Source organism: Cyprinus carpio, chromosome B3 (genome assembly GCF_018340385.1).
Source record: "Cyprinus carpio isolate SPL01 chromosome B3, ASM1834038v1, whole genome shotgun sequence".
In the NCBI taxonomy this organism is placed as follows: Eukaryota; Metazoa; Chordata; class Actinopteri; order Cypriniformes; family Cyprinidae; genus Cyprinus; species Cyprinus carpio.
In genome coordinates, this window is record NC_056599.1 from 20,079,622 (window position 1) to 20,105,440 (window position 25,819).

Here is a 25,819-nt window from a genome sequence, read left to right on the forward strand (position 1 = left end):
AAGCAAAAGGGAGAGAAATATTTCTCAAACCTGACATCTGGTAATCGGGGAGCGGTCATTCACACATGCAAAGTCATGAATTTCATCTAAGATTTTACCAAGGGCAAAGACGCACAAATGCACATTCATAACCTCAAACACTACAAACATCTATAAACAAAAGCACAAAGGCACGCACAAATAATGCTGACACATAACATTATCCCTCCTTTAAAAAAAATAAGCTTTAACGAAAGACAAAAGGGTTGTCAGGGCTAAGAACAAACGGCCCTCTAAAGATAGAAATGCTCGACATTCAAAGGGGAGGATGATGTTTAGAGCATAATCCTCTGGAAGATATATTGTCATGCATGTGCATTCATCATTCCGGCTTGTAGAAGATACATTCAAAAGGGGTGGATCACATCCTTCACTCAGAACCTCCATTGTGAGACTTGCAATGCATTGTGGGTGGGGCACGCTCACATTTAAAACCAGCAGGACCCGAGGCGCATACAAAGAGTGAACTGGCAGGCCCGTACCGCCCTGGCCCCCGGTGCACACATATCCAAGCGCGACTCTGCATGAGGACAGGCGAATAAAATGTTTGTTTTCAGACGGCCGCGTCTTAAAGCATGCAATTACTCAGAACACCAGCGGCTGCTTCATGCTGGCTTAGCACTTTGGCGAGAGGTCAGGTGGTGCTGGCATGACTCATAAGAACACCCTGAAGAGATGAGTAACCACTAAATCAAAGAGTGCGGCGTAAACTATGTGTTCGCGCTAAACACTAGCTGCTGAAACAAGAAGCGAGAGCAGCTTCTGCTGCAAATGAATGGAGCGAAATAAGGCTGGAATGTGCACTTCTCCCATCCCTCTGGCAAAATTGCAACACGTTCAGAGAGGCTTTGCTGGAGAAAGGTCAAGCAGCCGTTATATTGGATTTACGGCCAAGCTACGGGGGCACATGGCTGCTGAAGCACCTTTTAAGATTTCACAACAAATTACTGCAACTGAAGAAGGACAGAAAGCAGAGGGTTAGAGTTAAATTCCAAATAAACAAAGATTGCAAGTGTATAGAAAACTCTTCATTCTTGGCTATCAAATTTGCAGTGTGAACAGACCGGTCTCCTCTGTGCACATATATTGACAAGTTCAGTTTATGAACAACAGCAGGAGTGTCTTAGGTGTAATGGATTAGTTCTTACCACCAGTGCAATTCAAATCAGGTCACATCAACCATTATGGATTGACTTGTGTGCGCCCGGAGCGGTCAGTTCTTCGACGCAATGTTTAGAGAGAGAGATAGATATAGTGTTGATAGAGGGGCAGGGTCAAAGGTCGACCCATTTCGATGAGCGTTACCAGAGCTCTGAAGCAAGTTTTATTGGGGGAACACGAAAACGGCCTCAAAGCCTCAGAAACCAAAAATGTGTCTTCAATCTCTCTCTGTGGATCTCATATGCCATAGATTAAATTCCTAGGGCTGCTTAAAACACATAGTGTCAACAACAGGCTAAATAAAGGACTGAGTCAGCCCACAAAGCTAGTTCGGTAATATTATTTAGTCACACGATCGCCAAAATGCCAGTGGTTGAGTTGTTTATCAATGCATTGTACGGGTGGCAAAGACATTCATCGGATGATCTGTCTAAATAAGCTACATTTACAAGGAAAGACTCCGTTAGTTTTTTATTTTAATTGGGAGTCGGAGACAAAACATTGCAAATAAAACACCAGGGTTACTCAACACTTATCTACAATCGCAGCCTCACAGTCAAAGCAAAGTCTTCGTAATTAGTGATAACAGTAACGTGAGAACATTAAGTGTTACTGAGGGTCTAAAAATACAACCTTGTTTTAAAGTGCACGTTGCACAGTGTGTGTCTGTCTTTATGGCACTACATGTAAGAAGAGTGGTGGTTCAAAGGCTGTCACTTTATTTAGTACATCTCAGGTGACTGGGTAATGCTATGCCGCTGATTGCATTCCCACACCATACCGAGAGATGATTGAAGGGGTCCTACTCTTAGCAACAGGGCTAGAACTGCAGAGCTGCATTTATTTCTGTGTTCTTCTGCATGCCTCGTGAGGGGTGTGGTGGAGGCAGGCGTGCTCTCAATGTACGGCACATTTCTAATCTCAGTTAATCTCGCTTTCTCTAAAGTGAAATAGAAAGAAAGTCTCAGCCTACACGATATCTGCACTAATTAGTTTTGATTGCCACTGCCATTTCCTACAGTTCTGCACCACAATGTGCCTAATGCAGAGAAACGTCCTGACAAGCCAGGAACCTAGATACAGGGTTCACACACATTTTGACCAATGAATGCACATGACTTCTCAGTTCTCTCATGATTACTGGAAAGTTTTTTTTTTTTTTTTTTTTTTGTCAGGCAGAATAAAAGTATTCATTTTAATTAACCGATATAAACCATTTTACCTTTCAATATACAAATGTTTCTAATAAAATTTTAAACAAATATAATACATTCAGGAAGTCATTATTTAATTTTTGTTCATCAAATGTCTGAGAAACTTGTTTTTTTGTTAATACAAATATTTACACGTCAAGACATTTGCTGGAAACAAAAGCTGTTGAATGTCAGAGGACATTTCTTTGAGTTTATAATTAAAACTTGTCTTCTACTACTACTACTACTACTACTACAAAAAAAAAAATAATAATAATTCAAGCATGAAAAACTTAATGAGGATGATGATGATGATGACACCGAGAAATGACTGAATTTTTTAAAAAGACTTATGTAGATTATTTTCCATGCAAGAAACTAAGATAATTAATTTCTATGATGTTTCCAATCATTTTTAAAACTACCTGATATTTCCAGGATTTCTTCGTGAGAATTGTGTAGATAAGAATACCTCCTAAAATAATAATAATAATAAAAATATAATACTCAACCCCCTAAGGAGACCTTGGCAATTGAATTGCCACTGGCTAGTAAATTTTTTTATTTACTCACCAGACTGGGAGATATATATACAGTGTGTGTATGTGTGTATGTGTGTATGTGTGTATGTGTGTATGTATGTATGTATGTATGTATGTATATATATATATGTATGTATGTATATATGTATATATATATATATATATTATATATATATATATATATATATATATAATATATATATATATATATATATATATATATACACACACACACACATACATACATATATAACATATACATATACATATATGTGTGTTATACATTATGTTATGTTTGTAAAATGGCACAGCTTTTTAAATATCTGAAAGTACACTCTTAACATCAGTCAGTCAAGCATTATAATATATTGTAATAAATATATTATGATAATAATATCAAGTATTAGTAATTACAATTAAAACTAGTAACCATGTATGAATGCTTATTAGTCATTTTAACGGAACGGAACGGACTGGTGGTGGTGCTTTTTTGGTCATTCAGTGTTTCTGTAAAAAACTAACAATAATACTGATAAGATGATGATGATAATAATAATTATATGAATTCTACTAATAAGTACAGTATAAAATGTTATAATATTAATCAGGTTGTGCGCGTTCACTTAAACCAGGGGTCTCCAACCCTGCTCCTGGAGAGCTACTCTCCTGCAGATTTCAGCTCCAACCCCTATCAAACACACCTGAAACAGCTAATCAAGGTGTTCAGGGCTACTTGATAATTACAGACAGGTGAGTTGGAGCAGGGTTGGAACTGAAGTCTGCAGGATGGTAGCTCTCCGGGAGCAGGGTTGGAGATCCCTGACTTAAACTGATTTGCTGAAATGTCATGCCAAACCTCTTACGGCAGCGTCATCAGCTTAAGATCGGTTTTATGAGATCGGTCTTTTTAGAGACCGACGATCAATTATCCCAAAGCGATTATCGGCTGATTGTGATTGGTAGCCGATCAATCGGAGCACCCCTAAATAATAATTAATAATAATTTTAAAAAGAAGAAGTGGTGTTTTACCATAACTGGTTTAGTCAGTGTGACTGTAAAGAGGAAAGATATGCGTGTTTTCTGGAGCACAGAACCATTTAACCTAGCTCATTCTTTAGGGATCTATTACTAAGGACGATGGAAGGTTACATGTAAATGGGCTACGTGTGGAGAGGGGAATTTAGCTCAAAAAGGAACAGTCAAAAAAGGAGGCCATTAACATTCAAAAGCAAAGATGCTATGACATACCCTTGCTGACATAAAAGAGAAAAACTGTTCCCTGAGGTTCTATATAAAAGTCATAGAAATAGGCTTTGAAGGAGAGGATGTGGTTCAAGACCTGTATTTAGGCGCAGAGGGGCTGCAAAGGTCAGAAGAATCTGCACGAAATTTCAACAAACCCGTTCGTATGCACCAGAAAGAGGCACCTTACAGAATTTCTGCCAACGTGCATCCGCCTCCACACTCTCTCTTTTCATTATCTTTATTATACATCTCCAATTTCACAAACACATCAGTATTAAAAACCGTCATCTGGACCCCGGGGACACACCAGGAAGAGCAGCAGAACATCAAAGCGCTACCTGCGCCAGAAAATCCATCATCATAGTCAAAGAGGGGCATTTCTTTCTGAGCAGAGCCCAACATTCGATGGGAGCAGCAGCCATGGACGCTCTCTCAATCACACAGCGCCTCCCTGCAGCAACCATCATCTCCAACACAGTCCAAAGGTGAGCAGACCTCAACGGCCACGCATCTGATTACATACCAAAGACCGCTGCAGATAACGGCTACAGACACATGCTCGGACAAAACAAAGGAGCGGTGAAGCTGCGAAGCCACATCGGCCCGTGAATTAAAACCAGGGAGGACACATTCCAGGGATACTCTGAATCTTGTCTAAAATAAACAGAGACGAGGTTCAAACTGTCACACAAGGCTCCACTGTTGTGGAACACCTTGTCCTCGCAAAGATCTCATCCGCATTAATTGCGCTTTTTAAAAGTTAACCGACACACAAGGAGTTATCATGCAAATACCCGCTACATATACGAGCCCCGTGTCCAAACAAACCGTAACATTTCACAGTTCGCTGCGATTCATGTTTATTAATTGAACTTCAAAGATAAATCAGACAGCACAGCAGCGTTTTTTCCCTCTGATTATGGAGTATTTGCAATCCGCAGCGGAGGGAGTGTGCGGTGTGCTTGATTGTTTCGCACATTTCGTGTAAAAATAGCCAAATTCCACAGCTGCTACTTCGACTTCCTTCAGTTAATAAGAGCCAGGTGCACCCTTCAGAATAAACAGGCATGTTCAAATATTTTCACAGGCTGCGGAGACAGAGTACACTTCAATGTCAGCTATTCATCGCACTTCTACGCAGGCAGAGTGAGGCAGGCTTGCTATGATCTGTGCCAAGGTTTTAGACAATTCATCTGTACTCACTCTGTGGGGACTTGAAACAAAGGCCTATGGGTACAAGGCCCTTCAACAAACCTTGTTAATAATCCACCCACGCCCTTTTACAGAACTAGCAATGCTTTTCTTTCGATTGTTTGGTATACATGTGAACCATTTTGAGAGCTGAAATCTCTGTCTTCTCAAAATGGCAGGGGCTGGAACGGTTTCAGTGCCGAATGAATCATCTTGCTTGAGTGTGCAAGTTTGAAGTTGGAGCACAGATAAGGGCTTGACTTTACACCCTGGATGAGGTGAGGAGGAGAGAATATGAAGGAAATGTGTAATGCAACTGCAGGGTGAAATAAAGATCTCAAAACTCTACAGGGCTCAACAAGGAAAGTGGTTTGGTGGACCGCTGAGTTTTGGGCCAGCTGATGTAAAACTGCACTGACACTAAAGCTTACATTGGTTGATCGTATACATGTATTGCGCAAACTGAAATATCTGCTCATAACATTTAACTATAAGGTAATGTTATCTAGCTAATGTAAGCCAGGTTTTATCTGCATATTTTATGTGAGTTTCAGGAAATGCTGGACGGAAACACCAAGATAAATAAATGATCTAATGTGCATAAAGCTTTGCTTGTGAATAAATGAATAAATAAAAGTTGATTTATTTATTCACTCTGTAAGATGGCATGCACATAAACTATGGTGCTTTATTATTTATGTTTTTTATGACATTCAGATTTTTTACCTGAGTGGAAATTACAGATATAGATGAGTTTAAATGTTTTTTTGTTTTTTTTTGCAAGAATGATTTGTGATAGCTTTGGAAACATTTGTTAAAATGGATTAAAAAAAAGAAATAATTAATCATCATATGCTATTGCTGCCACAGTGTTATATTATACTTGTATAATTCCAGATCCAGATTTTATTGTCATTTATAAACTTAAATGTAATGGTTTAAAAAAGGTACACTTGAATCAGTAAGATATTTTTTTTTTAAGTTATATTTATGGGCTTTAATGCCTTTATTGTGAGAGAACAGTGGAGAGTGGACAGGAAAGCACTGGGAGGACAGAAGGGAGTAGGATCGGCAAAGGACCTCATGGCGGGATTCGAACTCGGGTCGCAGTTAAGCTAAATGTTGACGCACTAACCACAAGTCTATGGGTGCCAACACAGTAATATTTTTTAAAAGAAATGAATACTTTTATCATCAACTACACAATAAATTGAAGATAATAAATTAAACGCGTTTATAATGTTACCAAAAATGTATATTTCAAATAAATACTATTCTTTTGAACTTTCTATTTATCAAAGAATCCTAAAGAAAATGTATGTTTCCACAAAAATATTAGCCTATTCAGTTTCTCTAATGTCTCTCTAGTTCTTATTAACATTGATAATAAGAAATGTTTTTGAGCATCAAATCAGCATATTAGAATGGATCATGTGACACTGAAGACTGGAGTAATGATGGTGAAAATTCAGATTTGCATCACAGGAATAAGTTACATTTTAAAATATATTCAAATAATAACAAATTAGTTATTTTAAAATGGTAATATTATTCTATTTCTACTGTATTTTGATCAAATAAATGCAGCCTTAGTGGAAAAAAAAAGAGACTTATTTCAAAATCTTGTGTGATTTGAACTAGAGTACTAACTAGTACAGACAAAAATGTTAAGCCCTTATAAGCTACTTCCAGCCAAGGCTCCGTATCTAAAGACAGCAATACAACAGGGGTGAAATGAATTAGCGATTACACCACTAGCCGCGTTCCATGTGAAAGGGCCTTAACGCTTCTGGTGTGAGTTGCCAATGCTTGGAGGATGAAACAAAACCTTGTCGGAGCCATAACGTGCCGCAGATGCGTGCAGTGTAAATAAAGGGTTCGAGTTCTGCCTTTTGCGTTAGGTAAGTGTAGTGTTATTAATTGGTATTAGTATTTATGGTATAGATTTTTTTGAATTTGTGAATCAATTCAGAATTGTCCACGTCCGCATCAAGATGCATTAAGAATCACATTTTTCACCCCTACAATACAATATAATATACTTAGCACTGTTATAGAAATAGCTGTAGCACTAATATATCTTAAGCTCTGTCAAATCTCTTAGATATTGACTATTAACCGACACAAGCTATTTCAAGAAAGGAATTGGTTACAATTACGTTGCAGCAGAGCGGCTGTCAGATGTGGCCTATTCTACATTAGGATTGCAGGGACGAAACAGATTTTTTATTGTCTTTTCTACAGTCACTGCACACCATTCACACAAATCTAGTTTATTGACTTCAAAAGAGAGAGAGAGGGGGTAATCCATCGTAGACATCAGACATGACTGCATATAACACATCACTGGCCGACAGCCTTAACCAGCCACACACAAATGCAAATGTAGGTCTCGCTTCGTTTTAAGCGCTAACATGCTGCGACGTTTCTACCCATTTCTCGCAGGACACATAGAAATGCTGCGATTCTTACCTTCATGAGGGTGAGAGGCCCAGAACTGGGCCATCTGCAGGCTGGCTGGGTTTGGGGTTCGGAAGGCCGGATCCGACGACCCGTGAGCACTGGAGGCGCTGACGTATCCGCCGAGGAATGGGCTAGAGGCACCTGGGAAGGCATCACCTGCAAAAGAGAAGATCAAACGTTTGCTTATGAAGTGACAGAATAAAACGAGGCTGCAAAAAGTCCATAAGCGCTGTCATTTGATATGATGACATTCCACTCAGGAGAATAGCCTTGGCAAAAGTGGAATGATTAGTCTGTGAAGCGCTCTGCGGTTTTCATTTGAAATTCAGGAACCGCAAACCTGTTTCTATTGCCGGATGGCCTTTTAATTCCCTTCAAAAGAAGAATGTTTACCGAGAGGCACAGAAAGACCACAAACACGAATTGCTTTTGCTTGTAAACAAATGTCATGAATAATTATTACTCATCCTAAATGTTATGTTAACTGTCATTACAATAGCCACCAGATGTGCAGCTTCAAAAGGGGGAATGTCTAAATAAAAGCATGTTTTCATTTTGCCAGCTTTGACATCGGAGCGAGAGACGACGCAGAGACGCGTATGGTATTCGGTCCGCTGCCTCCTCAGAGCTTTTAAAGTCAAACTGATAAAAACAACAGCGATTGAATCTGCAGAAACGTTTACAAATGTTGGCTGGGACTGTAACGACTGTAACGGGTCACTGAAAATCCACGGGAACGGATACATGCTTGAAGTTGCACCCTAGCGCGGGATATAGCTTGAATTTAAATCAACAAAGGTCCATCTATACGCCACACTATCTTTTCAAGCATGACGTATAAACAAGGGATGGCCGTGGAAATTAATGAGCCCTTCCCCCCAATTCCTCTGATACAACTGCTCTTCGTTCCCACATGCCTTTCCTCAATCCAGCGTGGGAGGAGCACTTCACACTTATTACTCAAACCAGAGATGGATTCGGACACACTTTCACAGATACACACACACACACACAGCACTTCCTCCTGTGCCGCAGACACCTTGGCACAATGGGTCCATTTTTTGCATGTGTAAATAGTGCATTAGCATGACAAGAGGAGGAGGAACAACAAGGCATCAACGGCAACATGAGCCTTTTGTAGTAGAGGTTAGCATGCGATTAACCTAGGAGGGAAGCAGTCTTGCTCTGCTGATGAACCGTTGGGCCATTGTATTGCACATCGCTAACAGCAGATGTGAACCCTTTGGACTACATCTAAACATTAACCACAGGACAGATTAGACCTCTGGATGGGGTGCAAATGGAGGAGAGGAGATAGCAGAGCATGAGGAGATCCATACTTGGGAGACTTGGTAGGTTATTCTGCAGTATGCAAGATGAACACCAGAATCTATAGTGTTTGCAATAACAGCCATTTATTTCCTTGAGAAGAAAGAAAGAATAAATTACAAAAAGTTCTTCTAAGTGAAGGATTGCAAAACCTCTGGGCCCGTAACTCTAGATCTATTGACTTGGCCAGGGGTGCATTTCACACTCATATGCCTTTTCTCCAAACACACAGCAAGGGCACTGCCTTAAATCATTTGAACAGAAGATTTTGACTATTGTAGGGGGTCACATGACAAGAAGCTTTTTTTTTTTTTTTTTTGATAATTTGAATCCAGTCCTATAACGCAAAGAATGAGAAATTTAGGAGACACATCTAATCCAAAGCAAAGAATGGTACATTTTTACCACAGGGTCATCCTCTTCTCAGGAGTGCAATGGTTACTGGGTAACTCAACAACTGTACAGTTTATGGTTCACTCCTTATGTGGCTTTTATGTAGAAACTTTAGGATTACTCTTTAACCACTACACCAACACAACTTTGAGAAAAGTATACTTGTTCATCAAGAACCTTATTTCAAAATAAAGTGTTTATATGGAGCTGGGCAAATATGAAACTGGGTCACAATTCAGTCAGAAATGATTCTGAAATGACTCATAATTATTTCCAAAAATATGCCTTGTTTTTAAATATGTCCAATGCTATTTTCATAGGATCATGATAAAAATACTTAAGTAAAAGAAAAATCTCAGATGTACTTAGAGGTTTTTTCATCTGAAGTCTTCATTTATTATTGATCCAACATAAAATGGATAAAATGAAGTCTGCAAAGTAACACAAACAAACAGATGTTTGGTAGACTGTCTATTAAATATGCATAACAGATTTGTATACCATGTGAAATTTATTGAACCAAAAATGGTCATCTTTTAAACCAAGGAGGCTTAAAGAATAACAACTACACATTAATGTAATGGAACTCATGATGAATCAAGACATGCATTAGGGAACACTTCTAAGTTTATTCTCAACAAAATGCATTTGAAAAGAAAAACAATTCTTAATTATCGGATCGATGCAAAGGAATGCATTTTTTCATGCCTAGTCCCTATTTGATGTTGTAATGGGATATGGATCCATTCAGCCCAAGAACATTAATGTCAGGCTTGATATCAGGCAGTCAGACTAGCTGGCATTCAGGTTCATCCCAAATAGTAGTAGTATATATTTATTTAATGCCATGTCAGCATCTTAGGCTATTTTCATGGCAAAAACAATAAAAAAACAGAAGTATAACAAATACAATAAAAAAAAAACAGCAAACAAACACAATTTCTGTTACACAAGGTTTTTTTTTTACATTAAAGTGTTAAAAATTTCTAAAACTTTTTCTGCCAAAATTATACTAAACTCTAAGTGAGTTCACTTCATAAAAGAGTTTTCTACATACATTAAAAGATGGACAGTCCAATAAAATATGTTTGACAAAAAGGGGAATCTTGCAGAACATGCATTAAGTAGATGTATGCATCCAGCTTCATCCCAAAGGTGTTCATTCAGGTTGATTTCAATGCTCTGTGCAGGTCAATCAAGTTATGCAATTCCCATCTCATTTCTGCACTGGCCATTTTTTGTGCATGTGTGTATATAGACGAATTAATACAGGAAAGGGCCTTGCCTAAACTCTTTCAAAAAGTCTGAAACATCTTTGTGTTTCCTTTCCACATTCGAGAGCAGGAGGACAAAACTGAAATGTGACGATTTTAAAGAGGTGGCATCCTGTGATGGCTCCACATGACATCCTAAAGCTTCTCAATATGGTCCATTTTACTCTCATTGTTTGTCTATGGCTGTGTACTTCACTTTTGGGTGAGGCTGGAATGAGTGAATCACAAGTTTGTCCAGACATTTGGCCATGCCAAAATGTTTTGGCTGAGAACAAGTTTTCTTTCGGCGTTTCTGTAGGGTGAACGCTCCACTCGAAAAGGAATCACAGTGATGTCTGCGCCACGGCCTGTAACATAAGCAGCAACTCATGTCAAATAAATAAAACTAAACCTCAAAGCCAGCATCATGTCTGTGTGCAGATTCCGAGCGCAGTGTGAGAACCACAACACAACACAACAGCAACCAAAAACTGTTGCCCCGATCAGTGCCGCAAGATCGTTTACTAGAAGTATGTCCAAGAAGGTCTCAGTGGGAATTTACAAAGTCAGTTGTTTCACATTATCTCTGAAATATTCATATCCCATCTGCAAACATTTCCCAGTGCCATATAATCCCTCTGAACCCAGAGTTTGCAGTGCATGTTAATCGTTTCCAATCACTCAGCTTTATAGCACTCACAGTCGTCAATCTCAGATGCATGAAGAAAAACACAAGAAGTTCAGTAGGTCAGAAATAGTTCAATTCCTTTACATGAGAGTTTTTTTCAGAAGGATTAGACTATTTTCCTCCTCCAAAAGAAATGGCCACTGTCAGAGACCAGCTGAACAGGACACAGGAATTTCCTAATTGCTTATGTTGCTCAACTCTTCTGCAACCCAACAGGCCTTGCGGTGAGCTTTCGCAATTCCACTACCAACACCCCTTACGATTAAAGCCAGACCCTTAAAAACAATTCAGAAAGAACTGTTGTAAATTAGAGAAAAGAGAGACACTAATTAGAATAAGGTCTTAAATTGAGGCAAAGAAAAGGGGACCATTAAAATACTCAGAGCCACTCTTAACTGTTCCTTCAAAGCCCACCACCTGCTCTGAAAAACATAAAGAGCACTCCCACACAACAATAGACCACATTATGATAGACATCACAATGCTGTAGACGTAAAGCATGCTCAGCAGACCAATTCACACATCAAGGGGAAACCGGATTTAATGTCACTTAAACCAAAGGCTGTGACAGAATTATACAAAAATGCAAAGCATTGCGGTGAACAAGCAAAAAATAAATAAATAAATAAATAAATAAAAACTTTTTAATGGTGAAATGCACAAAGTTAAAGTGCTTTCTTTCATACCTAAAATCAAAATTATATAAGGCCCCCTCATACAATTTTTTTTTCTTGGCATGATAAGCAGTTCCACTTGGAAATGTGTTTAAATATGGAAGTTGGTCGCAATTTATGTGTCATGCTGACTTTTAATGTGCAGAAACTACTATATTTCAAAACAATACTAAAACTAAGTAGAGCAATAGGCAACAATCAGTCTAAAATACCAATATTGTTTCAATCAATGGAAACATCTGTTTGTCAACCAATAGCAGACACTAAAGTATATTTTTACCATACCCACACTAAACGCTAGCATCTTATAATATCATCTTCGACTTAAGGGACACAGCTTTTTAAAACCTGGACTGGGAATTACTCATTTTAATCTTATTGTTTGGATACCCTAATACATAACAGAAGGGCAAAAATCTTTGCACAAAATCAAAACAGAGATCTTACAAGGTCCTTGCTAGTTTCTGCAGTATAAAGAAAAAAGTTTATGTGCCAGTTCCTTTTTAACTTAGCCTAATGATTATGTTGGAAAACAGCTGTTCAACTTTTACTACTAGCCTACCAATGAGATTTAAACACCATCCTTGTTGAGCAAAGCAACACTCACTTGGGGAAAGCATACATTCAAGTTGTTGTTTTTTATATTTCTTTCTGATGTTTATGTAAAGTTATTTTTGCAAGCATTCCTATCCATTAAGCTTGGCACATTTTAATGGCCCGATGGAAAACGAGTAATTTGGGATTCTATCTCAGCTCAATGCATCACCTGCAAAGAAACAAAAACATGTCAAAACGTACCAGTGGCAGTTCTAACAAGTCAACCTGGATCTTATACAATGCACTGAATTCCTGCACCTCACTCGCACTGCAGGGCTCAAACTGAAACTTTTGTTCAGATGTTTTGACAGGAAAAGAGTGACAAAATAATTGCTGCCTATAGTGGTAAATCCAACGTACTGAGGTAATCTTTGTCTAATAAACGAGCTTCTAAGCGTCAAGTTTAGGCGTCACTGCCTATTCAACTACCAAGCCTACAACTGTGTTAAACAATGTGTCTGGGCAGCAATTTATCCGAGAAAATGGCAAGGATTATACATGGCTCTTTGTTGTATACAATAGTGAATGTTTAGTTTTGAATGCAGAGTTTGTCCTTTAGTTTGAGCAGAATAATATCTACTCATAAAGCACATGGGAAGTAAATATGATTCAGGACAAAAGGTACTTCTCTTTATTATTTAAACATAATTGATATACAAAGACTCAACTGAATCTATAATCTAAATAAAGTATGTGTTCTATCGCTGCCAGAGGATTTTCATTTGAGCTCCACCCAACACCTGATTGGTTACCAGGAGAAACATGAGCCAGCAATAGACAGGTCAAGCACATTTGTGACCATCAACATTCAATCCTTCCTTTCAAGACAGAACACTGTTAAAGTTACAAAGTGTTTTTTTAAGGTGCTGCCAGCAGCCAGAGCTGTGGCCTTGCAGCCAAGGAGTGATGCGAGCGTGACATGAAATTTTGCAATTTCTTGCCCACAACGAAACACGAAAATGGAATAAAAACACAGAAGCAGCTCTGTATTATGCGGCAGCTTTTTTAAAATCATATCTACAGCTGTGCGATGTGACGTAATGCCCTAACATTAATATCTGCACTGAAGAAAAGCTGCTCATCACCTTTTCATTACACAAGAACAACACTGTACACTGTACATCAGTGGCATGGAAAATAAGGCTTTGTGTCCAAATTCAAGATCGCACCATTCCAGGTATTACACAGGTGCTGTGATTTCACCTGACTCTTTCATCACAAATTAGCACATGACGACAAACGCCTCAGGAGAAGAAAAAAAAAAGTAGTTACAAAAAAAAAAAAAAGGTTCCTGTGAATTATTTATTATTATTATGAATATGAATACAAACGCGAAAAGAGCACATTTCCATATTAGCTGATCAAATTTCTATAATAAATATCTAAATAATAAAAATATAACTAGTAGAATTTACCATGCAAGTAACAGGAAAACATTGCAGATCACTGGAAATTTCTTTAAACTGCAGCTGCACTATAAATTCTAGTGTAATAAAATTAAATTCATGCCAAGATTACTCAAAGTAAAAGTAGTTACTTAACCTAAAACTGCACATTTAAAGAACCACAAAAATACCTCTAATACTCTAATAGTACAACTGTGTGCATTTGGTAAATGTTTTGCCCTGGCTGGGCAAGCCAAAATAGTACGAGCGTCTTCAGCACTTTGTTGCAGGCACCGTAACTGGAGTCAGTGATATGAGAGCAGGGCTGCAGTGCTGGCTTTCATTTCACATCCTTTGTTAGCTTTTCAGAGGCACGGCCTAATCCCAGGTCAGGTCACTGCTATCCTGTGTGGCCCTTCCCCCGACATAAACTACCCCATCCTCATGCAGACCGGCCTCGACACCGCCCTCACTGCCCTTTGGCCCATCCTTCAGACCCTTCAGTGTGCACATGCAGTCTCAGCAACTTCAGCTGAGAACACTAATTAATACTGCACGTGACTCAGTGTACTGTAAAATGCCATTATCAGCCTATAAAATCATTTTTAGATACCAAATTATAAAAGAACTTCCAGCAAAGCAATCACTGGGGCAAAGGTTTGAAAATCAAACCTGAAGAAATAATAATAATAATAATAATAATAATAATATGAGCCAACATATCTGAACCATAAAACGATATAATATAGTAATATAATATAGACATTTTTTAGAAGAAGTTTATTTACATAATTTATTTGTATGCACTATGTAAATTTATTATGTATATATAAATACACACACGTAAATTAAGAAATGTTGTTTATATTTTAAATGTTTATATAATATAAATTATAGGAACATAAATATGCATGTAAATATTTTCGAAATATATTCTGTATGTGTGTGTATTTATATATACATAATAACTGTACATAGTACACACACATATATATTATATAAACAAAAACTTTTATTTTGTATGCGATTAATCATCTGATAGCACTAAAAATAATATAATATAGCCCCTTAGTATAGAGATGCCAATAAAAAAAATCTAAATGTAAAATCCCAAAAAATGAGGTGATAAAAGTAGCAAGCAATAAATGTGATGCAAAATCGGCTAGCTACTTCTGTTTTGTCCTTTAGCAAAGAGAGCTAAATTAAACAGCACAGACACAATGTAGTTTTTCTAGGCTATGAGGTTCTGCAACATAGAATCTTGATCTTATCAGCCTTCCAATCACTTACAGTCAAATTACATTTTAATAACATTTTTTCCCCACTGCCATCACTTCTTGTAGATGTTAAATCGAGGATGTTCCATTTCCCACTCTTGCTGTACAATGGATCATTCTAAAGGGAATTTTGTATGAGTTCCTGGCACTCCCAGGGGTTTTTTTGAGCAGCATTATGAAGAAAGACTAAGGATCAAAGGTTCAGAAAGAAAGGCTTCAAGTAATCCAAAAAAAAAAAAAAAAAAAAAAAAAAAAAAACTCAAAATCATCCGGACACTTAAAACAGGAAAAAAATAAGCAAACACCCTCTAGTGGGACCCCAGCACTCCTCATAAAACACATCCACACGAGCATGTCTAACAGCCGGGGCAGTTTGTTTCAAATGTGCGCAGCACATAACCCATGTAGGATGAAGCAAATGGGGTCTGCGCGCCAGGACACTAAACACTTTATGTTTAATTCAGAGGAAAGTCAAGGCTGCAGGACGTTTACACACATCCTCCCCCTCCTGCTCTCTTTCCATCAGTCCCCACGCTCCTGCCATACCACTCAGGATGAGAGGGGGTTGGACTCCCGCATTTTACCATTCACCCTTTCAGCTGAGCTCCTCGCCTGTCACAGTAGATCACAATGAGGGACAGGTCTCATACTGTCTACTACGACCCGCTCCTGGCCCACGCTGCAGGCGGACCACAGAGTAAGTTCCACTGCCGTGATACAACCAGACAGCACTAAGGAGGACTGTCACACATTAATTCAGCTCTCGTCGCATCCCGTTGCTACATAAATGGCAACAATCACTGGTTTAGCTCTTTCCCCCTCTCTGCATTTTTTAAGAAGGTTCCTGTAACCTTGAAACCTCAGCGTACAGAGGGGGAAAGGATAACACCTGGATGGCAAAGGCCATTTTTACAAGTGGTTTTCCCCCCTAAAAACACCCTTCAGGTTATAAATGAGGGTTTGTTCCCTTCTTGATTAAGGCAGCACAGCCATTTCTGGAGAAGCCATCAGAACGATGGTATAATGCAAAGCTTATTAAATGGAAAAAGCTGAAATAACAAACGTAACAACAGAAACGGCTCTGTACACACGCAAGCTGTAACAAGAGACAGTTCTTCAAAAATAGAAAAATTCACATAAAACTGAGCTCCCATTTGGGGTTTTAGCAAAAAGAGGGTGCTCAAATGAAATCAATAATACAAAACCCAAAATCTAGAGGGGAGTGAACCATGTGGAGGCAGTCATTCCTATCTTGAGGCCAAACACCAGGGTTCTCTATTAAAAACAGCCCATAAACCACCAGCAGGGCTGCAACCCCGGGATCCTCTGATGCGCCATATGAAAATCAATCAATCGTACATTCCAAAAGGCAGCGCACTTCAAAGGCATATCAAGCGAAGATTTGCATTTTCCCATGATGTACGGGAACCCTGTTAAACGAGTAGGCTGTGGAGTAGAAAGGCACGTTTCGTGCATTACATTTCAGCATGTTCAACAAACATTAACATCCCCCTATTAGTAAGGCTATTACAATTACTAAGGCTAGCATTACTGATATAAGACAAGGAAGTAAAAAATAATGGATGCTTGTTCAGTCTGAACAATAGACAATCACTGACTCAAGGACAATGAGAAAGGAAAAACCATCAACCAGAAAATGCAGGTCAAAATCATTCTCTGAGGTTCAGAAAGCCATATAATCTTCAGCTTAATATCCTTTAAAAATCTCCGAACATGTCAGCCATGACACAGACACTGAACATTACACAATTTAAGCTTGTTCTCCTTCATCCTCCTTCCCAGCAACAGAAAAACAATATTTCTTTTACTGTCCCTAAACTATAGTATCACGGAAGGTGAGTATATCCATTTAGATCCATCGCTTTAACTACACTGACATATAAATATAAAAAGAGATGCAGCAAAGTATTATGTAAAACAGCATATTCCTTTTCAGTGGGAAGTTCAGTGTTTAATGTGAAGACCAGCAGATGGGCAGGTTATGTCCCTATAAAACACTCCTGGACTCATGTTTCTCAAACCGTCTCTTTAGGCTCTCAGCATCCACTGCCATTTCCTACCAGATGACCAAAAACTCAGCCCTTTGGGTGATGATTCATATCATTTCTGCCATGTTTACAGGTCTGTTTTAAAGTGTTGCACTGTAAATATCAAGAGGTGTTCAAAACATATTTGAATCAGTTGATCTTTAGAAGTGAATCAAATGAGGTAAATCTAAGAAGTTCTAACAATCTAAACAGTTCAACTGAGAAAACCATTAACCAAAGGAAAACATGCCTCTGCTTACAAACAGAATTGAGCATTAAATACAACATTTTGCATTTAAGTAAATACAAAAAAAAACAAAAATAACACCAGTTACATAAAAGGCAGACAGAAACCTTAACTATATATTGGAAGTCAAAACAAAATTCCAACCCCTGTAGTTCAATTAACATTGATGATTTACAGTTCATAAACAATGTGTGCAGTGCATAGGGCCCTTGTCAGATTGCAGAAAAATGGTTGCCAAAGGCGAATTACAGATAAGTCCTGTGGAAAAAAAAAGAAGAAAAAAGAGCACTTCCTACAGAAATGCTCTGCAACCACATTTCAGTAAAAAGCTTTCCATAACAGCAAAGCATTAAAGTTAAGGGACAGAATGTTGTCACTTTGAAATCCAAGAATAACAGCCATCTGGTGAGTTGGATTCATGCGTGAAATTTTTGGAATGAGTGTTCAATGTTGTACATGTTTGCTTCACAAGCTGGTGCAAAAACTCCAAAAGGTACACCCACCCCCTTTCGCAAAACAGAGCCACACTTACACTTCATTTAGCTTGCTCAAACATCTTCAGTTTAAGAGACAAACAATATTACAAACTAAATCACGCATTTATTCACGCTTCTATCCTCTCCACAGCTACTGCTGTTATTCTTTTTTCTGGACAATTCTACAAAGCCTTACAGTATCAAACAGTGGCAAGTGATGCAGTATGACGAACAGCTGGGTGAAAACCAGAACAGTTCTGAATCTGTTGGGAAGCACACATATGGCACAAACGGAGATTGCTTTCTTTCCATCCCACATGTAAAAGGCCATGTACACTACATTCAAGACTCAAATTACATATTTTCATATACTCCACATGAAATTCCAGGCATGAGGTTTGGCTCACATGCCCTTCAAGTCTCTCACCATGTGACTTGGTTTTAATCCAACAAACCAGAAGCCACCCTCCCTTGTTATCTGGCGCTGAGATTGGGGTTCAAAAGCATCCTTCCTTTACAACTTCAACATGGCCGTGTACAAAGTGCTTTTTATCATATAAAAAGCTCACTTCCCAACATTGTGCCCTGTAGTGAACGGTGACCAAAAGTTACAGTGCACTTACATGCTGCTCTTAACTCTTCCAAAAACTACAACCATCCCGTTCAGTAACTAATGTATCCAGTCACAAAAACAACATATTCCAGAATCTGGTGAACCAGCATAACAAGAGACAGAAATCTGTTTTCTCTTTCAAAGACAGGAAATTTGGCTATTGAACAGTTATTATTGGAAAGAATGGAATGTTCATGAGTCATTCCATAAACATATGATGTAACCGCCACTCATTACAACTAGGCATGAAGACCATATGTGACCCTGGGTCACAATACCAGTCTTAAGTCGCTTGGGTTATATTTTTAGCAATAGCCAAAAAAACATTGTATGGGTCAAAATTATCCATTATTCTTTTATACAAAAATCATTAGGATATTAACTAAAGATCATGTTCCATGAAGACATTTTCTAAATTTCCTACCGTAAATATATCAAAACTTAATATGCATTGCTAATAACTTCATTTAAACAACTTTAGAGGCGATTTTCTCAGTATTTAGATTTTTTTGCACCCTCAGATTCCAGATTTTCAAAAAGTTGCATCTCGGCCAAATATTGTCCGATCCTAATAAATCATACATCAATGAAAAGCTTATTTATTCAGCTTTCAGATGGTGTATAAATATAAATTTCAAAAATTTTACCTTATGACTGGTTTTGTGGTCCAGGGTCACATATATGAAAAAAGTAATTAAATACAAACAAATGCTTCAATGAGAAGTCAGTGTGCTGACCACTTGCAAGGAGTACATTTTAAAATAAATGCATTTATGTTATTTTGTCAAAATAACATTTCTTACAGAATTACAAGGACACTGTGTGGTAGGTTAGTGCCACAAAAAAAATGTTTTAGCAAACATATTGGCAGATCAAAATAATAAAAGCACATATTTGGACTGATGATGCCCTTTGAAGGTCTTGTTTCTACTGATTCCTGGACCCAAGAAATTGCCAGATAGAGATAGACGTGTATGTGTGCACATACACACAACACAGAATGCATTTTTTAGTTCTTTAAAGAACTAGATGACTCATCAAAGCTCTAGGCAATAATAATAAAACAATCATCTCTGAAAGGTAATCATCCAATAAGGGTAAGGTGCTATCAAATGCAGTGACATAATTTATTACACTACCCAAATCTTATCAGTATAAATCATCAAATAACACTGTGTAAAAATGTCATGGTAGTTGAAGGTTAGGGTGAGGGCGACTAGAACTAATACAAAGCTCTCTCAGGTAGACTGGAAATATGTATAGTAAACTGCTGAGATCTACACACCCCTAAACAAACTAAAATCACCTTTCTTTAGAGATCTAAAGGCTCTCTTTGACATCTGCAGAATGTTACATCTATCTGAAAAGGGGAAAGTCAAGAACGTCATTATTCACTATATAAAAAGATTAACAACATACCAGTGACATAACACAGAATTCCTTTTTATTATAGCTTACAACACTGGAAAATCACTGATTTTTTTTTTCCACAAACAATCCAAGCACTGTTGTCATTCATGATCAACTTTGATGTAGATGGTGGTTCGTTCTACATTTGTTACAAATAATTTGCATTGGGTCCAGCTCCAGGACACAAGACAGCTATGCTACACAGCATCATTAACGCTGTTGGGCAGTCATTTGTTTAATGAAGACTTACGTTTTAGAATTTTCAACAACTATTACAATAAACAACAACTACTGCGTTATTTTAGCAACATAAGCTGCAACATTCATTTCAATTACTGCACGACAGAAACCACCATTTCACAATAATTGACTGGGACAGTAAATAGAACCTCAAATCTATTAGTTGTAGAAGCACATAATACACCAATAGTTCTTTCTCTGAACTCAATAAAGCTTTTTTTGCAGTCTTCAAGACATCACAACACAATGCTCTTATCACCATCCAACTAAACACAGTAAAAAAAATGCCCCAATGCCTATACGCAGCACAAATTAGTGGATTTTTCCTGAGAAGGGTCATTAAGTGTGACATTTTCATTATTTTTTCAACTTAAAAATAATTTGTGCAACACGTTAGTCACCGTATAAAGACCACAACATACAGATCTATGTTTCTTAATAAAAACAACAACTAGGCCTACTAAAAAAAATATTATAACTAAATCACACGACCATACAGCATATGCTACTAATGAATCCAGCAATATGCATCTAAATAACATCATAACATTTACAGAATGAAATGTAGTATCTCAACCAACATAATTTTCCTTTAATATGCAGTGTAGACTTTTAAAGAGCATTTCTAAACGCAAGGGTCAGACACTGCGACTTAACTGAGTGACAGGGAAGGCAATAGTTCACTCGGGAAGAGCAATAATTGTAGTGTTTGCCCAAGCCTGAGAGGGGGAGTGATGGAAAACAAATGGGGCAATTTCAGTCATGAATCTATATTGTCGATTTTCATTGGATGCTAGTTAAAACATTAGGTCTTTTGGCCAAAAGACACCTCATGTTTTACTCAAACAGCTAAATAATTCAACTTGCGCCAACACGCATTACTTTCCACGTTTTTAGCATTTTTCTTTAGTGCTGTTTGCGAGCGAGAAGAGAAGAACTGTACGGGTGATTTGAGCGCTGATACTGCACTGCTTTTAAAAACAACTGTTCCCATAAATGTTTACGAGTACCTCTGAACGCCAATGTGAGTGTGTTTGTGTTTATCTGTAACCGAAGGCGAGTCCTGTTTTGTGAACAGTACAAGACGAATCATTTCACGTATTTTATAGGAGTATTCGCGCACATATACCACCCGTATAAACTAAAACAGAAGTATTAAATCATTATTAACAATATTAAGCATCATTAATTCCTCCCCATGTTTCCGTAAAGTCGTACCAAGCGATATTAAATGTGAGATCTGAGCAGCACTGCAGATCGTTTACAAAACGCTAAAAAGTTAAAAAAGTGACTTGTTTTCATGTTTTTTTTTTCTTATGATTTTGCTAAAATTAGGAAAAATAAACAAAACTGCACTTACTGTGGTGAGAATGTAGATTCATGGCCGATGAGAGATATTTTCCAGTGTGTAGAGCCGCCGGGTGCCCCGCGCCCAGATGACCGGGAGACGGTGGCACTCTGCCGGCCGCAGCGGCCGCGCCGAGTCGGTGTGACTCCATGGGCAGCCCCGAGAGAAGGGGCGGCGGTACGTGAACAGATCTGGGGGGTCCGAAGTCTCGGCCATCCATCATCCACAATGACCCAACTTGATCAAAGAAACAGTCCGATCGGGTAAATCCGAATAAGCCAGTCTTAATGGCTATAATGTCCCTAGATTCCTAGGCAAATCGGTGTCCTTATCCGGCATTCTGCCGACCTACAAAAACAAAACAGAAGCAGAATAGTCTCGACAGACGCGGATCACTACAGATATTAATCCAAAATTATACGCAGATGAACACGAGCAGTGCTGTCACATAATGACGCAGTTTTAATCTCAACTAAGTTACGTTAGATCGCTGGAAAAAAGCGAGTAACCTTCTCAAGTGCGAGCGGCGAGGGTGCAAGCGGACATCAAAACGTTTAAAATCACTCGCGAAAAGTCCGTTTTATGATAAACAGACGGTAATGCCCCTAGTAACCTGCTCGCTGGCAGTATACCGGGCGAAAATCCAGCCTTTAGGTTGAGACTTGAGCGATCTTTTGCGCAAAGTGACCTACAGGTTCATTCCAACGGATTACAAACACATTTGTTATTGTTCGTATATATATAAATAAATATAATTCTACGTAAACGGTCAAGAGCAGTCCGCTCGTGTGTTTGAAACACGCGACGTGCACGTTACAGTTAAAACAAATTAATCGTTTAAAACGGACGAATAAAACAACCACCACTGGCGAACGTGTGTTTAATGTCGCTTTCGGTGATCCAAACCGGTTAATGATTGTAAAACAATGTTATTTTCTTATCCTTGCTCCTTTTAACGGACTGTATTATTGACCTCTGCCGAAACGTTGATCTGCAAACAAACAAACCAACCCGGTTTATCTAACGTTACTCCATCGTTTTCAAATGGGCTACGGCACAACGCATATAAGGCTGTTTTAATATCTAGACAAGTACATTATCGCGGTAGTATCCCGTTAAAATAATAACTAATTTTACGTGCATATAGAAGCGGTTTCAATCGTGTAATACCTTGCTGAACAGGAGTTTGTCTCTGCAGCCTTGTCGTTATATCAGGCGTTATTAACTGGAAATAAATGGTTGATGTTACAGAACTATGAGTGAGGTGAGGTAGCTCCACTTCTTTCTTTCCAAATATGATTTCACTTATTACTTCAGTTATTATTTTTATTACACAATTCCGTATCCAAACGCCTGATCTTTTCCCATGGCAACTTTTAGTAATCTGAATGTTACCGCAAACGTCAAGATTAAGTGAAAGGCATCAAAACACGGCTGAAAATAACGACGAATCTAAAGTTTAGATGCGCGCATTTTTATCCAGCCATGCTTCAACGCCAAGCCGATCGACAGCCACGTTTCAAACTTTCCTGTTTCTATTTCCAGCAACAAAACTTTTCCGCCCAAACGTTAATGTCTTGCGAAAACATTGCTCAGTGAGTTGCAGATGAAGAAGTAACGTTAGCGTACTAAACCTCGCGAGCCAAACTATCCCCCGCGTAAACAGAACATTATTATTTTTTGAAGTGTCTTCATAAACATCATGTTACGGTGTAACGGATCATAATAGCTGGCGACGTCTTACTTGAAATGGCGACTCAGTTTATAAAATCCAGTTTCTTCGCAAAATCCGTGAGACGTGTGGTGGAAAATTTCTTAGACTCCATTTACAAACCATCCGTAGTTACGCAGAGCGAGAGCACATACGGGGGTAAGGCCCTGTGCTCAAACCACCGTGGCTCTCGGTAAACTCTTCTGCAATGAAACAAGCATTGTTTAACAAGCTCCGCCTCTGCAAAGCTCACCCGACGTGTTCCACAACGGAGCATTTGATTGGTCTACAGAGGTGTCAATCAACTCCATGTAAACACGTTGGCTCCTCGCCAGCTCTATAAAAGCAATTATGGAACGAGGAGGTCGAACGGTTTCAAGCCGCCCTTCCTTCAAGACTTGAATGATCAAAACAAGCGAAGAATTTTTGGAGGGCAGTTTCAAGGCCGCTCAAACTCGACTCATTAAAAAGACGGATGCGGACCTGGTTATAACTCAATGAACACACACTACATCAGTTCACTCATGGTATGAGTTGTAGGCCTGCTTTTAGATCAGACCGAGTGATTTTGAAGTGGAGTCCGGGGACCGCGAGGGGGCGATCGGAGTTCCGCGAAATAGTATTTGGGGGCCACCAAAATTACGATTTATTAGGGCAGTTTAACAAATAGGGATTAGATTAAGCCTTTGTTAAATTAGGACATTTAAGTAGTTTTTACAAAAAAGCATTACTTGTGTGCATTTTAAGACTTAACGATGGCACTGAGGTAGTATTTTAAGATATGTCAGTGCATGCTTTTTTTCAGTCTAGACAGCTCTAACATTTATTTTAATCTAGGACTAGTCCTAGGAAACCAGGAAACCAGGTTCAGTTAAGGTTCAGGAAACTGCCCCATTATGTTTAATGCTTGATCTTTTATTATATGATAGTATTACACCTTCATTCTGTTTTCGTAAATTTTGAGATAAGCAAACGTATTTTATTTTACTGACAGCCATAGCTTTTAAAGAAATAAAGTAGGCCTACATTTGGATTATTTCGCGACACATACATTCAAGAATAGATTGTAATATATTGTAGGCCTGTCTCTCTAGAGTTTCTCCTTGCTACTCTCTTCAGATGGCACACACAGGGTGCAAGGCAATATTTCTAACCGCTAAGTATATTGAAAAGAATTACCTGTCAAACTATATATTTTGCAGGTAATATTTTATTGCTTTGCTTTGGCTTTTGTTCAGTGACAATAAGAATTAAATTATGATATTTAGGAAACAGAATGTTGTCTTATAATAGTATTACTATATTTTTTCGCACAGTATAAAATGGTTTTTATGGAAATATAATCCCATTTGGCGGTTCTTGTGGGGGAAGTTGTGGCCTAATGGTTAGAGAGTTTGACTCCTAGGTTGTGGGTTCGAGTCTCAGGCCGGCAATACCACGACTGAGGTGCCCTTGAGCAAGGCACCGAACCCCCAACTGCTCCCCGGGTGCCGCAGCATAAATGGCTGCTCACTGCTCCGGGTGTGTGTTCACTGCTGTGTGTGTGCACTTTGGATGAGTTAAATGCAGGGCACAAATTCTGAGTATGGGTCACCATACTTGGCTGTATGTCACATCACTTAAATTTAAAAACCCCTGTCTTGCATTAATGTGAAGTTGAACACATATGAGATTCTCTAATCCACTTGACTGAAGGCTTGTTATTACTAATGTATTTCATCATTTTATCAACCAGGTGTAAAGAAACCCATGTGTTTATTTGTTAAAACTGGGAAATTTCCCTGGTCAGTGATCTGTTTCCTAAGGGAATACAGAGAAGCTGTAAAATTGACTAACAGAAAAAAAAAATCAAGAAAGCAAGAAATATTAAAGTATATTTTTCCAGTTCTCTGAATCACCCGTTCACTTTCATTGTGAGTCACTGAAGCATGACATCACGATTTCATCTGAACTTGAACCACAATCTCGAGGCGATCAATCGATCAGTTCACGAGATCTTTCCACATTGGGAAAAAAAGATGATTAGATACAAAAAAAAAAAAAACCTGGCGCGGTTTCTAACCGCCCCTGTCGTGAGCCTCTCCAGTGAGGCGGTTTCAAGGCGTCCTCGTGAAGGCAGTGGAAACGGGTCACACAGGAGGAAAAGACCTACGTGAATTGTCAGGTTTGAAAGAGCACACCTCAACTGCAGCTTCTACAGAAATGACAGCACTTTCGGGAAATTCACCGTGCTTCGGGACTGGCCGGTTTCTCCAAGGACTCGCGTGAACAATAGCGCTGGTTTGCTGTGGAAAG

At 38.6% G+C, this 25,819-nt stretch overlaps 1 protein-coding gene across 3 annotated transcripts in view; it reads right to left on the bottom strand.

Annotated features, from left to right (window-relative positions):
• tnrc18 (trinucleotide repeat containing 18) overlaps nt 1–23,742 on the bottom strand; it is a 62,002-nt gene extending 38,260 nt beyond the window's left edge. For all 3 annotated transcript variants that reach the window (XM_042720143.1, XM_042720142.1, XM_042720141.1), the window contains exons 1-3: nt 23,558–23,742; nt 21,826–22,161; nt 7,845–7,991 (exon numbers count right to left, since the gene is read on the bottom strand). In XM_042720143.1, coding sequence (XP_042576077.1) covers nt 7,845–7,991; nt 21,826–22,036 — 358 coding nt within the window. In that variant the 5' untranslated portion in view covers nt 22,037–22,161; nt 23,558–23,742. The remainder of the gene's footprint in view (nt 1–7,844; nt 7,992–21,825; nt 22,162–23,557) is intronic.
• Between the last annotated feature and the right edge of the window lie 2,077 nt (nt 23,743–25,819).